The 12,851-nt window shown below is 35.0% G+C and overlaps 1 protein-coding gene across 1 annotated transcript; it reads left to right on the top strand.

Moving 5' to 3' along the window:
- The first annotated feature begins 5,327 nt into the window (after nucleotides 1-5,327).
- Nucleotides 5,328-12,329, top strand: LOC145335433 (uncharacterized). The gene is made up of 6 exons (XM_080181178.1): nucleotides 5,328-5,426; nucleotides 5,873-5,948; nucleotides 8,737-8,826; nucleotides 9,800-9,888; nucleotides 10,342-10,414; nucleotides 10,760-12,329. The coding sequence occupies exons 3-6, from the start codon at nucleotides 8,737-8,739 to the stop codon at nucleotides 10,820-10,822; spliced, it is 315 nt and encodes a 104-aa protein (XP_080037304.1). The 5' UTR covers nucleotides 5,328-5,426; nucleotides 5,873-5,948; the 3' UTR covers nucleotides 10,823-12,329.
- The last annotated feature ends 522 nt before the right edge of the window (nucleotides 12,330-12,851 follow it).

Below are 12,851 nucleotides of genomic sequence, written 5' to 3' on the forward strand. Positions count from 1 at the left end.
TTCAAATTATTGACTTTTTACAGTATATTATGTTACATTAAATTAACTAGAAGCCCTAGTCATTTAATTTTGTTAAAAAATCTGTATTTTCTTATTCAAATATTTAATTTACAGATGCCTAATCTCCTTCTATTTGTTAGCAGTAGTAACAGCAATGGCCATAGTAATGGTGGTACTAAAAGGAATGAATAATTTTATAAATCTATTTCAAGTTCTAGAACTTTGAAATATAAATAATAAAAAAAATTAAATTTATTTCTCCTTGTCTCTAAAAAATTACTTTGAGATAAAATCAACCTTATTTGACGTTCACTCAAAGCCCAAAAATAATGGACTTAAAAGTGTATTAAACTGTATATAAGACATTTGCGAATATATTGATACCATTAATTTGCCTCTTAGATAGAAAAAAGTATGTTTTTTTAATATTTTTCTCTTGCTACAAATCAAATTTCAAATTTGAGTCACCAAAAATGCTAAACTAATTTTTGCTCTAGAAGAATCAATTTTTGGAGTTAGAAAGTGCTTAATACCTCATTTTAATCGCCTGGCATTGCTTTATAATATACAGGTAATGACTTGGTTTTTTAAGGAACAGCTGACTAAAAAATCGAGGTTTTGTGATAAACCCACTTTTGTTGTTGCTCCATAAATGATATTTTTTTTCCCAATTTTTTTGGCTGTAAAGAAGCTTTATATATTCATATAACATCCACCTAAATTTGACTTTTGATATTTTATTTATAACATCACCAGAGGGAATTGAATTTTGGAAAAAAAATATCAATTTATATTTTACACTGCTATGCATTGTTCTTGTTCTTGTTTCTAAAAAAAATTTATATTATAAAAAAGAGAATTATTTAACGCTTCTATAGGTATGTTTATCATTTTTCTAGGCTAAATATAACTATAATTACACCATTTTAAAGTTAGACATCTTAACATATTAACACAATTATTGAATCGGTCTGTATTATTAGGCTGGTAACCCTTAAAACAGCTGCATTTCATTATCCTATTATATATAGTAATTATTATATGTATAAACACACTTAATTTTTTAACTTTTTATTGATGGAATACATATGTTTCTCTATAAAAATAGATCATCAGTTCCAATTAAGATGTATAAAATAAGAGTTTAAAAAAAATATATATATATGTCAATGCATTTTGAATCCTTTTAAAAGACTAAATAAGAAAGAAGTGTTAGAAAATTGTGCCCCCTGCGAGATTTTTTACTGCTTATATCCTCTTAAGGTTGGGGGGGAATTAGCATCTTTATATAAAAAGGGGGAGGTGTTTGAAAAGAATCTTTAAAGAGAAAAAAATAGGTCATATTTTATCATTTGCAGTTTTACAAATTAATACATATTATATAAAGCTTTTTTGTCTGTAGCTTAAGATTTCGGTAAAGTATAAGGCTATTTTACTAATTTCCTTACTCCTTTAACCCTTAACGGTCGGGGGGGGGGGCGTTGAACGCCCCCCCATCCGGTTTTTTCTATCTCATTTTCTGTGTGTGAAAGATGAAGAGCCCAAACTGCTTGACTTTTTAAGTATGGGTATGACACATAACTGAGAGTTGGAATTTTTGAAAATCTCCATCCTGGCGGGCACAGGATGCCAGCAAACCTGGCAGGGTCATCCAGGTAAAGAGCAAAAATATTTTTTTGACTAAAACAAAGCATTTTGTCATACCAAAATACTTAAAAATCCTCTAGTAGTACATCCTTATATGAAATACAGGTGTTCAAGTCACTTTCAGGTTCCAGGTATGATCCTGCAGGTCCTGATCCTCCAGGTCTCCAGAAATCTTTAAAAGGCTCCTGTGGCCGCAATTTTTGACTTAGAGACTTCAAATTTTAAACTTAAGCTTTTCTTACATGTCTACATAACGTATTAAAATTTCATGAAGATCCGCCGCCGTTTTCCCGCCGACCGCTGACTGCGGCGGCTGGCAGCTGCCAAGTACAGCTGCGGCCGCTGAAATTTATATTTTGATATTTCTAATGTAAAATTTACATAAAGATAAACATTTTCTGTAAAAAAATTTTCTTCTAGCTTCAAAAATAAGAAAATTACAGCCGTTTGAAATTTTTAAGTAAAAAAGGACCTAAAAACAAAGGTTGTTAAATAAAAGGGTGAAGGAAGCGAAAATTGACTTAGACTTATAAAAGGTCGGAAATTCATTATCAAACAGGGGACTTGCACAAAAAAATTTAGCCCTCTAGCTCTAATAGAAACTGAGATAATAAGGGGGGGGCGTTGAACGCCCCTCCCCCGACTGATTAAGGTGCGGCAAGGGGCCCGACTGTAAAGGGTTAATTACAGAGCTCCTAGATGCTTGGAGCGCAGCTGCTAGTAAATAAACAAAGTAAAATGATTCCTGAATAATTGATTTACAATTTTAAAAAGCAAAACATTTTTACAATTAGGATGTGTATATCCACGCCATGGTTAGCTCTTTTTGTTAATTCAGGCGTGTTAGAATTAATCTTAAATGTTGGAAGATGATTTTTGTAGCAGTAAGGTACTTAGCAACTTTATAATCATTACTTTATGTAAAGGGATGTCCCAGTGGGGGAGGGGGGGGTTAGGGGGTTAAGGGTTATTAATTAATTTGGGGCAACCCCATAATTTTTAATCTTCCCCTTCCCCCCCCCCAAAAAAAAAAAATATAAAAAGCTTTGACGTCCTTGCCTCTATTATATAAAGATTACCCCACAAAATGAACATGGGGATGCCCAAATTTAGATATTTCAATTCCCCATCTCCCTTCCCCCCAAATCAAAAAGCTTGGACGTCCTTGATTAAGTAAGCTCATTTAAAACATACTGAAATCAATTTGTGTACAACAATTATCCTATTTAGTTTTTTAGTAGTGAAGCTACTCTATAATTCAAAATATTTGTCCGTCCATTGTCTGTCCATTCATCTGTATGTCTGTTCATTGGTATGTCTGTCTGTCAAAGACAGAAAGGGGAAAACAATATTTTCTCGGCTTCTATGAAAGATAGAAGGCTGAAATTTTCATGGATTGAATATTCTCTCTCTCTATCAATACTCCATATTTTCATCAAGTTTCATTAGGATTTGCCAAAAAACTGGGGTGGGCTATATCGATTCCTACATTTCAAGTTTTCATGATTTCATGATGTTGAAATTCTGGGATTGAATACTTTGATATTTTGCATAATTTTATCAAGTTTTATTGAGATTTACTTATTGGGGTTCTACCTCAAACATAGGAGTCCCAAATGTCGGAGTGGACAAATGCAGGAGTCCCAAACATCGGAGTGGACAAACGTAAGAATGGGACAAACGTCAGAGTGGACAAACATCAAGGTGGACAAACGTTGGAGTGGAAAACATTGGAGTGGACATTGCTTAAATAAAACCTAGGAGTGTCTACTATTTTAATAATATTACAATTTTGAAATTTTTAATACCCTTGTCTACAAAATAATGACTATGGCTGCAGCGCTCAGCCCCCTAGCCTCTATCCTAACCTAACCTAACTAAGAAAAGTAACGGGATGAAGGTAGGGGGGGCTGTGTTTGTATAAAAAAAATTCAAAATTGAAAAAAAAGTTTGGGACTCCTGTGTTTGTCCACTCCGATGTTTGTCCCAAAAATCCTGCGTTTGTCCACTCCAACGTTTGTCCCACTCCTGCGTTTGTTCCACTCTGACGTTTGGGACTCAAGCATTTGTCCCTCCAATGTTTTTCCACTCCTACATTTGGCATGGAACCGATTATTGGTTGGGGTGCTAGTTTGATTCCTAGATTTGTAAGTTTTAAGGATTTTCTTTACTCCTATTAAAAAAAATTTAAAAGGATGGTTTTGTACCCCCCATAATATATTACGGGGGGTGATTACCCCCATCCCTAAAAAAAATTACCCTTTTACAAGCACCTCCCCCTGGATACTCCTGCACTCCCCCTTGTAGTTACTAGGCCAACTTTATGGTCTCTGGTTTCAGGAAGCCCATTCAATTATGAGAAGTTCACATTATAAGAGCACTCTTACAGCATCCTCTCTATTAGCATTACATGTGTAATGCATTATAGACAGACAGATAGATATTGTGAGGGATCCTACACTTTATAACACCTTGTTTTGCATGGTAAAAATTGTTCCAATAGTTCTTGATATTGATATTTTATTTAAAAATTACAATAACTTGAATATAATGATGTTTAAAAAATGCTGTAATTATAGTTATATTTAGACTAGAAAAATGATTAACATACCTATAGAAGCATTAAATAATTCTCTTTTTAATTATGAAAATATTTTTTAGAAACAAGAACGAGAACAATGCATAGCAGTGTAAAATATAAATTGATATTTTTTTCAAAATTCCAAAACTATCCAGGGTCCTATAAGAAGCATCCATAAAACACAGAACTCAATAGGTACTGTAATGGTCGAAATCTTAAGCTGAAGACAAAAAAGATTACTACTTTTTATAATAGGATAATGAAATGCAGCTGTTTTAAGAGTTGCCAGCTTAATAATACAGACCGATTCAATAATTGTGTTAATATGTTATGATGTCTAACTTTAAAATGGTGTAATTATAGTTATATTTAGCCTAGAAAAATGATAAACATACCTATAGAAGCGTTAAATAATTCTCTTTTTTATAATATAATTTTTTTTTAGAAACAAGAACAAGAACAATGCATAGTAGTGTAAAATATAAATTGATATTTTTTTTCCAAAATTCAATTCCCTCTGGTGATGTTATAAATAAAATATCAAAAATCAAATTTAGGTGGATGTTATATGAATATATAAAGCTTCTTTACAGCCAAAAAAATTGGGGAAAAAAATATCATTTATGGAGCAACAACAAAAGTGGGTTTATCACAAAACCTCGATTTTTTAGTCAGCTGTTCCATAAAAAACCAAGTCATTACCTGTATATTATAAAGCAATGCCAGGCGATTAAAATGAGGTATTAAGCACTTTCTAACTCCAAAAATTGATTCTTCTAGAGCAAAAATTAGTTTAGCATTTTTGGTGACTCAAATTTGAAATTTGATTTGTAGCAAGAGAAAAATATTAAAAAAACATACTTTTTTCTACCTAAAAGGCAAATTAATGGTATCAATATATTCGCAAATGTCTTATATACAGTTTAATACACTTTTAAGTCCATTATTTTTGGGCTTTGAGTGAACGTCGAATAAGGTTGATTTTATCTCTTTAGAATTTTTTAAAAATATTAAAAACATTAAACACTATTTTACTACCTACATTATATTGTCTTAATTTTCTAAAACTGAATTTGAATTGGTCATCTTTGCCAAGGAACGGATATGTGAACTCGGCATTCGCGCGCCAAATATCGTCTTCCACAACACAGTCGGGCAGTGGTGTCCAGGATGGTCTGTTTGACTCTCCAAAACCAAGGTTTAAAGTTTTAATAATTACTTTTCCTTTAAAAAAGATTCTATTAACGAAAGCACTGTAAGAAAAGGGACATTAGATTTATCTCTTGATTAAAATCCTCAAAAGAACTGACCAAAAAATACAAGAGCTGTATCTTTAAATTATTTAGTGCTGCACATAAAACATGGATCTTTCAATCAAAATGGCAGTGGTGAGCTGGGAAACACTCTGGAAACACCCACTGGCTTTTTGGCAATAGTCATTTAGTGATGCCAGTGGGCCTAAATGTTTTCCCGCTCACCACTGCTATTTTGATTCGAAAATCGCTATTAGGTGAGTTGTTGTGATTTAAAGCTCCAGCTTAAGTAAATTAGACCCTTTTAATGGATAGCTTAACAATCTCTAAATATTTTTGAAAACTAATTATCACTCTATTAAAACAGCAAAAAATATTTTAATAATTTAAGAATTGTGTATGCCGACCCTTCATTGGTGAAGAATTATCTGAATATTGTCCAAAGAGATGGTATCGAAAGAGTTAAGGTAAATTATTTTGGCGATAATTTCATTTTGACTAGTCTATTCATTATTATTAAACTTTATTCTTAAAATAAATAAATAATTTAAAAGAAAGATATCAGGATAATGAATAAAAGCACGAATAAAATCAGGTTAAAAAAGATTACAATAGTTTATTTTGCTAGATTGATGGCATCATCAATGGCACTTTCCATTGGTTCTTTGTTGTCGGTGTTATTCTTGGTCAGCAGTCCCTTGGCGGTTAGATAGCTGTTGAAGGTTGGCATCTTCAAGGTAATATGAGCTTGTCTTCTCGGTTTCCGCTGAAAAGCTCCCAGGAAAAAGTTGGCACATGCTTTATAGGCTGAGGCTGTAAGGTGAACTCCATCAGCTAGGCTATGTTTGTCAAAGTTCTTACCGAAAATGTTCTGGTAAACCAAGAACTCGCATCTGTCAGGTAGGATCAGGCTTGACTGTAGAAATTGGTTGAGGAGGTTGGTATAACCGGTCATGGATATTCTCTGATTTTCACTATCTAGCACAGAGTGTTCTTGTAAACCACAGCATTGAGAGATGTGTCTTGGGAAGGGTCCTAGGATGAACACCCTTCCCTTGAAGTGCTGTGCTAGATAGATAGTCAGCTTATTTGTGTCATGGATCAACTTGTCCATTTGCTGGTCTGTCAGGATTGTTGGATGGGTCAGATGGAACACTCTATTGCCGTTGTGTAAAATATCCATCCAGAAGTTGTCCTTATTGAGCATGTAATTGCCCAGGCAGTGTAAGAAAAGAATGTCGTCTTCCTTACCAGCAGCTAGGAAGGACTGATCTTGGTTCCAGAAGTAGTTGTAAAAATCTCCTCCTTTGCAGCAGGAGACAACCTGTACTCCTTTATTGATGCAGAGCTCTTGCAGAAATGGTTTCGTCTGTTGCATTATAGAGCTACCAAGCATGTAGATATTCCTGCCACTGTTTATATCTAATCTGGTGCCAGATCTGAGCCCAGCCAATAAGGATTCCTTACTTGGGATTAGAACTGCTGGAGCTGCGGGGTTCAGATCAATATGGGCAGATGACACAGACTGTAATAAGGATACGAGGAAGGTCTCCTCAATGTTCCTGGGTATTCCGTGGCTCCAGTCTCCTTCACATCCTACTGAAAATTGCCCTTCACAGCGTGCGTACATTCCCCCCACCTCCTGTACGCAAATTGGGGGGGAAGGAATGGAACTGTCAACAGCACCATGCTGTTCAAGAGTGGAGGTGAGGGGTTGCCAGAGTGAGTATTTCGCATTTTTACCTCCTGCGCTGTTACCAAAGTGACACACTTGCAGGTGTGTGTTTAGCTGCTTAATTGAAATTAGACTGTCCAAGCCATAGCCAGTAGGGAATGGTGGAATAGATGGTAAAATTTGCAAGTTGTGATCAGCGGCCCACTCTGAAAAGCTCAACAGCTGTGACCAGTATGTTGTGTGGCCAACCTTCATAAGCAGGGTAAGAAGGAGACATATACCTATTGACCCACTTCGTATCCTTAGCCCAGCTTTGAAATGTCTAGTCAGCAAATTCTTGAGGTCCATAAAGGTTCCGGACTCTACACGAATAACAGGACAGCAATCCTGTTTCAGACCAGCAAGGACAGGACAGTGTTGATCACCAAGAAGAAAGACTCTTGCATCATTGTTAATGTTATGGCTGTTACCAATAACATCACACGAGAAACAGGTACCTCCAATAAACGTACAGGTCACCTTTGTAGAGGCTGACAGGCCAGAGACAAAGAAGTTAGGTTTTGGTAGAGTCAGGCCCATTCGTTGGATGCGATTGTCCTTGTCAAAAACGGGCAGTTTGTCATTGGAGTATGCTTGTCTGGATACTAGAAGTTGACCGTTTAGACTTAATGTACACAAGTAGAAATCCTTATCTGAGGGAAGTTGTAGTTTTAAGTTTTGATTGTTGGGAGCTGTTTGATGACAATCCTCTCCATTTATCTCTGCTCTACCACCATTTCTGCCTCGACCCAAGACATGGCTACTGATTCGGTCACCAGGATACACATTATGATGGCTACCCGCGCGTCCACCACTGAATTCATCACGGCGGCTACGGCTGGGTCCAGCACCTCCATTAGAACTGCGGTCACGAACACGCTCAGGGTGGCCTCCTTCACCAACTCCAACACGCCCAAAACGCCGATGCTGGAAAAACTCCTGGTCTCGTCTGTGCTCAGCAGCTGAAAAGAAAGAAATTGTTAATTTAAAGGGACTGTGAACGTAAATTTTTCTCATCTTAATATCAAATCTTAACATTATCTCATTCATAATATCTCACAGATAAAGCAAAACGCGCTTTTGTTTGCTTAAAAAACAGCTTTTTCTGACGATTTTTATAAGGTACGGGGAAAGGAAGAAATTTTTTGTTTTATCCGTCTGTCTGTTCGTCATTCCTTTATTTACTAAAACCTTATTTATCAAAGATTTCGTGATTTTCTTTGAGTTTTTGCATATTCTCTCTCTTTCTTTTCTTTGTTATAACAACTGAACATCTGATCTTTAACTCACTTTGACCGTTTGTTCATTCCATGGTTATTGTTGTCATCCTTGTTATATATGCATAGGCATCTTCTGCTTGAAATGGGATGCCATACAATAAAGCCCACTATAGGATGTTAGATCAAGTAACATCCATCAGACAACCAACCCTTTGAAAGAACTACATTTATCTGGAAGTTCTAATCTTATATGATAATTAGTTTCGTCTTTTTACGGACCAAGGCATTCCCCCTACTCTCACTTTCAATTTTAACTTTCAGATGTTCTTCATAATAGCGTCAGCGTATTTGATATTCTGGGGACCTTTGTTTTTGGTCACCCTTGTCAACTGGGACTGGAAACTTGAAGAGGTAAAACAATCTTTCATTTTATCAGTAGGTTGTGTGCTAGTTTTAGTTCTCTTGATTAAGAACTAGCGGCTTCGCCCATAGAGGCATATAGTGGCACTTGAGGGGGGAGTTGAATCCCAAAACAAATTTTTTATTTTATTTTTTTTTAAATGAAAAAAAAAATTTTAGGGGGTTTAATTTTTTTCTAGGGACAATTTCTCTCGGAAGGGTGGTGGTACCCTCCCCCAAAATAGTTATAAACCTTCTTGGGACCTATGAGAAGCTACCCTGTAAAGGAGAACCTGATCGGTTTAGCGGTTAGCGAGATTCTTCGGTACAAACAAACAAAAAGACAGACATCGTTCTACTTTGTATATTACTAGCGGCTTTGCCCCTAGCCTCTAGGGGCGAAGCCTCATGAGGTGGTTTTAAAAAAATCAAAAAAAAATCGGGTGCCCCGAACCATACTCCCCCCCCCCCGATTTTTTTTGAGGGGGGGGAAATTTCATTTTTGGGGGGTTGGGGGTGTCCCACCCCCCCAAGAAAAAGCTTAAAACTACCACAGGACCTATAGGTACATACTCTGAAGAGTAGAATCCGATCGGTTCATTGGTTACCGAGATCTTAAGCTTCAGACGGACAGACGGACAGACATCAAGCTACTTTGTATTATAGATTACTACTTTATGAAAAAGGATAGATAAAAGTATAGAGGAAGGGATGAGCTATATGCAACCCTGCCCACAGAGAGGGGACAATGTCTCAATTTTGTATTGGGTCTTTGAAATCAGCTAATACCGTCGGAAATATAAACTTAATCCTACAAAAGAAAAGAAAGCAATTTGCTAGAAGACAAAAAAGGGCCTCTACCACTTACATATATTATACTTTCTAATGTTTGGTATTTCAAAAAAAGTTGATTCTTTACATATTACATAGATTTGACATAAATTTACAACTAAAAATCTAAATAAAATAACTTTAATATTTTCAGTCTAACCAGTCAATGGCACATGAAGTCACCCTACATGTAGCTTTTGTTCATAGCTTTGTCAATCCAGCTCTGTTTATGGCCTTTCACAGGTGAATTTTGATTTTGAATTTCATAATTTGACGCGGCATACCAGGAAATTTGCGCAATAATGTTATCGTGTCTTTTTACAATAGGAGTTATATTAGAGTAAAATACTAGAGGGGAAAAGGTTAAATACCTGTATCTACCTATCGCAGTTTCCTTGTGTTGACTCTCAATCGGGTCATTGAAAAACCAATGGTGTGTTGTGTATTAACACAACCAAGTAGCAGAAAACAATTTGCTAGCAGACGAATAATGTCACTGAATAAGAGAGGGAGGTAGTTATCTAAATATACATCTCTACTATAGATCTGTTGGAGTTATAACTCTCAAAATTTAATCTCAATGGTTTATTTCAACTATTTGGCATTAAACAAAAGTAATGATGGCTGACATATTATCAATATGACAACTTTTTATTGTCTTAAAGAATTAAAGTTATGTATTATCAAATGTTTTAGGGGCATTAGAGAATCTGCTATTGAGATATTTTGTCACTCCTGGATTCGCTGTTTTGTCAGATATAAATGTCAGGTAAATCAAAAATAATTGAATAGTTAGAGAACAAATCAGCATTTTAAATAAGACTTACCTATGGGCTTCAAATTTTAAACCCCACCCTTTTAATTCTGATATAAATAGTAAATTTCGGGAGGTCAGTTTTTATTTGTTTGTTTATTATTTTAGGTCGGGTTATTATATAGGGTACTGGGTAGTCCCGCAGGGGCTAAGCCTACGAAAAAAGATCCCCCCTTACCCTCTTAGAAATAAGCTGATAATGGGATGGGTTTTAGTTATCGATAGGCACTTTTAAGGGGAATCTATAGCAAATAAATTTTTAATATTTTAGAATATTTGAAATAACTTTTAACCATTTAGGAATGTTGTAAAGCAAGAGAAGAACCGCAAGTAATTTCAGCTGAAAACAGAACATTCATGTAAAACCTAGATATATTTAAGGAGGGAGGGAGGGGACATTGGACTGTAAATTATACTGGTACCCAAATACTTTGGAGACTTGCATTAGGTTTAAGTTGGTTGGTAAAATCTAAAGGGCCCAAACTTTTCCACCAATCATACTATACAGAGCTGGATCTTTAAATCATTTTAGTGGGGAGCCAGATCGGGGTGAGCCGAATTTCAGCCAATCACAGCGCGGCATTTCATAAAATGCTGTGCTCTCATTGGTGGAAAGTTGGGTCACCCCGATCTGGCTTACCACTAAAAGAATATAAAGATCCAGCTCAGTAAATTTTACAGTGCATAAACTTATCATCCAATGTCCAATGTTTTTCTTGAGTAACAAAAAATGAAAATATTTTAGCAATACGCACAAAAATTGCAATAATATTTAACAATTTGTAATTGTCGTAAAATGCTGGGGCGTGTGTAGTAGAGGAGTGCCTACACCCCCCCATTTAATTAAAATTTGATTTTTTAAATGCATTATTTTATTAAAGACAATTTGACTTCGTAAAACATTTGATAACAAAATGTTGCACTTTTTTCTTTTTTTTAGTTTGCTTGATCGCTGTAATGATTTTAAAAATCAATTCATAAAATTTGTTTGAAATTTTGTTTTTCTTGTTTTTGTAACGCTACTTATGATAATATCAGTCTTCTAGATATAATTATAAAATACTTTTTGAAAAGAAATATAGTGAAATGTAAAAATGTAATAATGTACATAAACAAGGATGACAACATTCATAAAGCGAAGCTCTAAAATCATATGGAAGGGAAAACGAACATTAATTCTTAATAAACAGAACATTAACTTCTAAGTCTAAACAAAATTGTACACAAAAGTACATACTTTCGTTTTCAGGATTTGATTATAGAGTTGCCAAGCTTATACTGCTTTTTACCTTGTTGTCTTGAGAACATGAATAAGATTATCATAGCATACAAAAACATTTTGTCAAAATGTTAAAAATCAATATGTTTTAAATGTGGACGTAAGGACTTTCTGGTAACGATCATAGAGTTGCTATGCTATCTAATTCATACCTAACTGTTATAGGAATCATCAAGCCAAGTTTGATATCGATAGGACAATTCCAATATGTCTAAATTAACGAAAAGAGCTTACCGTTACGAACGGACAGATCGACCCTAATTATAGAAAAGCTTCGCTTTAACAATGTACATAAATATGTAAAGTAAAATAGGGTTGGGCCGGATACTTTTTTGGCCGGATACCGGATATCTGGCCAACGTTCGATATCCAGCAATTTACCGGATATCCGGCGTCAAAAATCAGCCGGATATCATGTAACCGGATAGTTTTAATATCCGGTATCCGGCCGGATATTGAAAATGACCGGATATCCGGCCCAACCCTAGAATAAAACTGTTCAATGGTGCCAAATGTTACAACAAATAAGTGTGATATCAATAATAAATAATTCAACAATGATTTTAAAAAAAATAATAATATTGTATTGTTGTTAAAGTGTTTATGTAAAAGTAACAGGATGTCTGTCTGTGTGTGTGTGTCGATATGTATCAAAGGATCTCGTTAATTGTTGTACCGTTATGATTCTCCTTTACAGTGAAGCTTCTCATAGTTCCCTGGTAAGGTTTATAAATATTTTGGGGGAGGGTGGTACTTCAACCCTCCCAAGAGAAATAATTTTCATTTCTAAACTAAAATTTAAAGTGAATGGAGGGGAATTTACTTCCCTCTGTTAAGTTTTCCTAGAGGCCTTTAGGGGCGTAGCCTCTAACAATAAATAATTCAACGATTTGATATAAAATAATATTGTAATATTGTTAAAATGTATTAAATATTATTTACATACCAAGGATTATTTTATCCAAAAGTAGATTTAAAAAAAACATTTAAGTTAATATATAGTATACTAGCGGCTACGCCCCTAGAGGCCTCTAGGGGCACTTGAGGAGGAGAGAGTCGAATTTAGTAATTCAATTTCTTATTTTAGATTTTAAAAGAAAAAGTAAAAAAAAA

Source organism: Acartia tonsa, chromosome 13, assembly GCF_053477335.1.
Source record: "Acartia tonsa isolate MP-2025a chromosome 13, ASM5347733v1, whole genome shotgun sequence".
NCBI classification, from domain to species: domain Eukaryota; kingdom Metazoa; phylum Arthropoda; class Copepoda; order Calanoida; family Acartiidae; genus Acartia; species Acartia tonsa.

What these genes read in the sequence shown, in the direction of transcription:
- LOC145335433 (XM_080181178.1), top strand. Translation starts at nt 8,737, where the DNA reads ATGTTCTTCATAATAGCGTCAGCGTATTTGATATTCTGGGGACCTTTG. An exon ending in CTGTTTATGGCCTTTCACAG is followed by an intron (nt 9,889 to 10,341) that starts GTGAATTTTGAT and finishes CAAATGTTTTAG; the next exon opens with GGGCATTAGAGAATCTGCTA. An exon ending in TTGTCAGATATAAATGTCAG is followed by an intron (nt 10,415 to 10,759) that starts GTAAATCAAAAA and finishes TTAACCATTTAG; the next exon opens with GAATGTTGTAAAGCAAGAGA.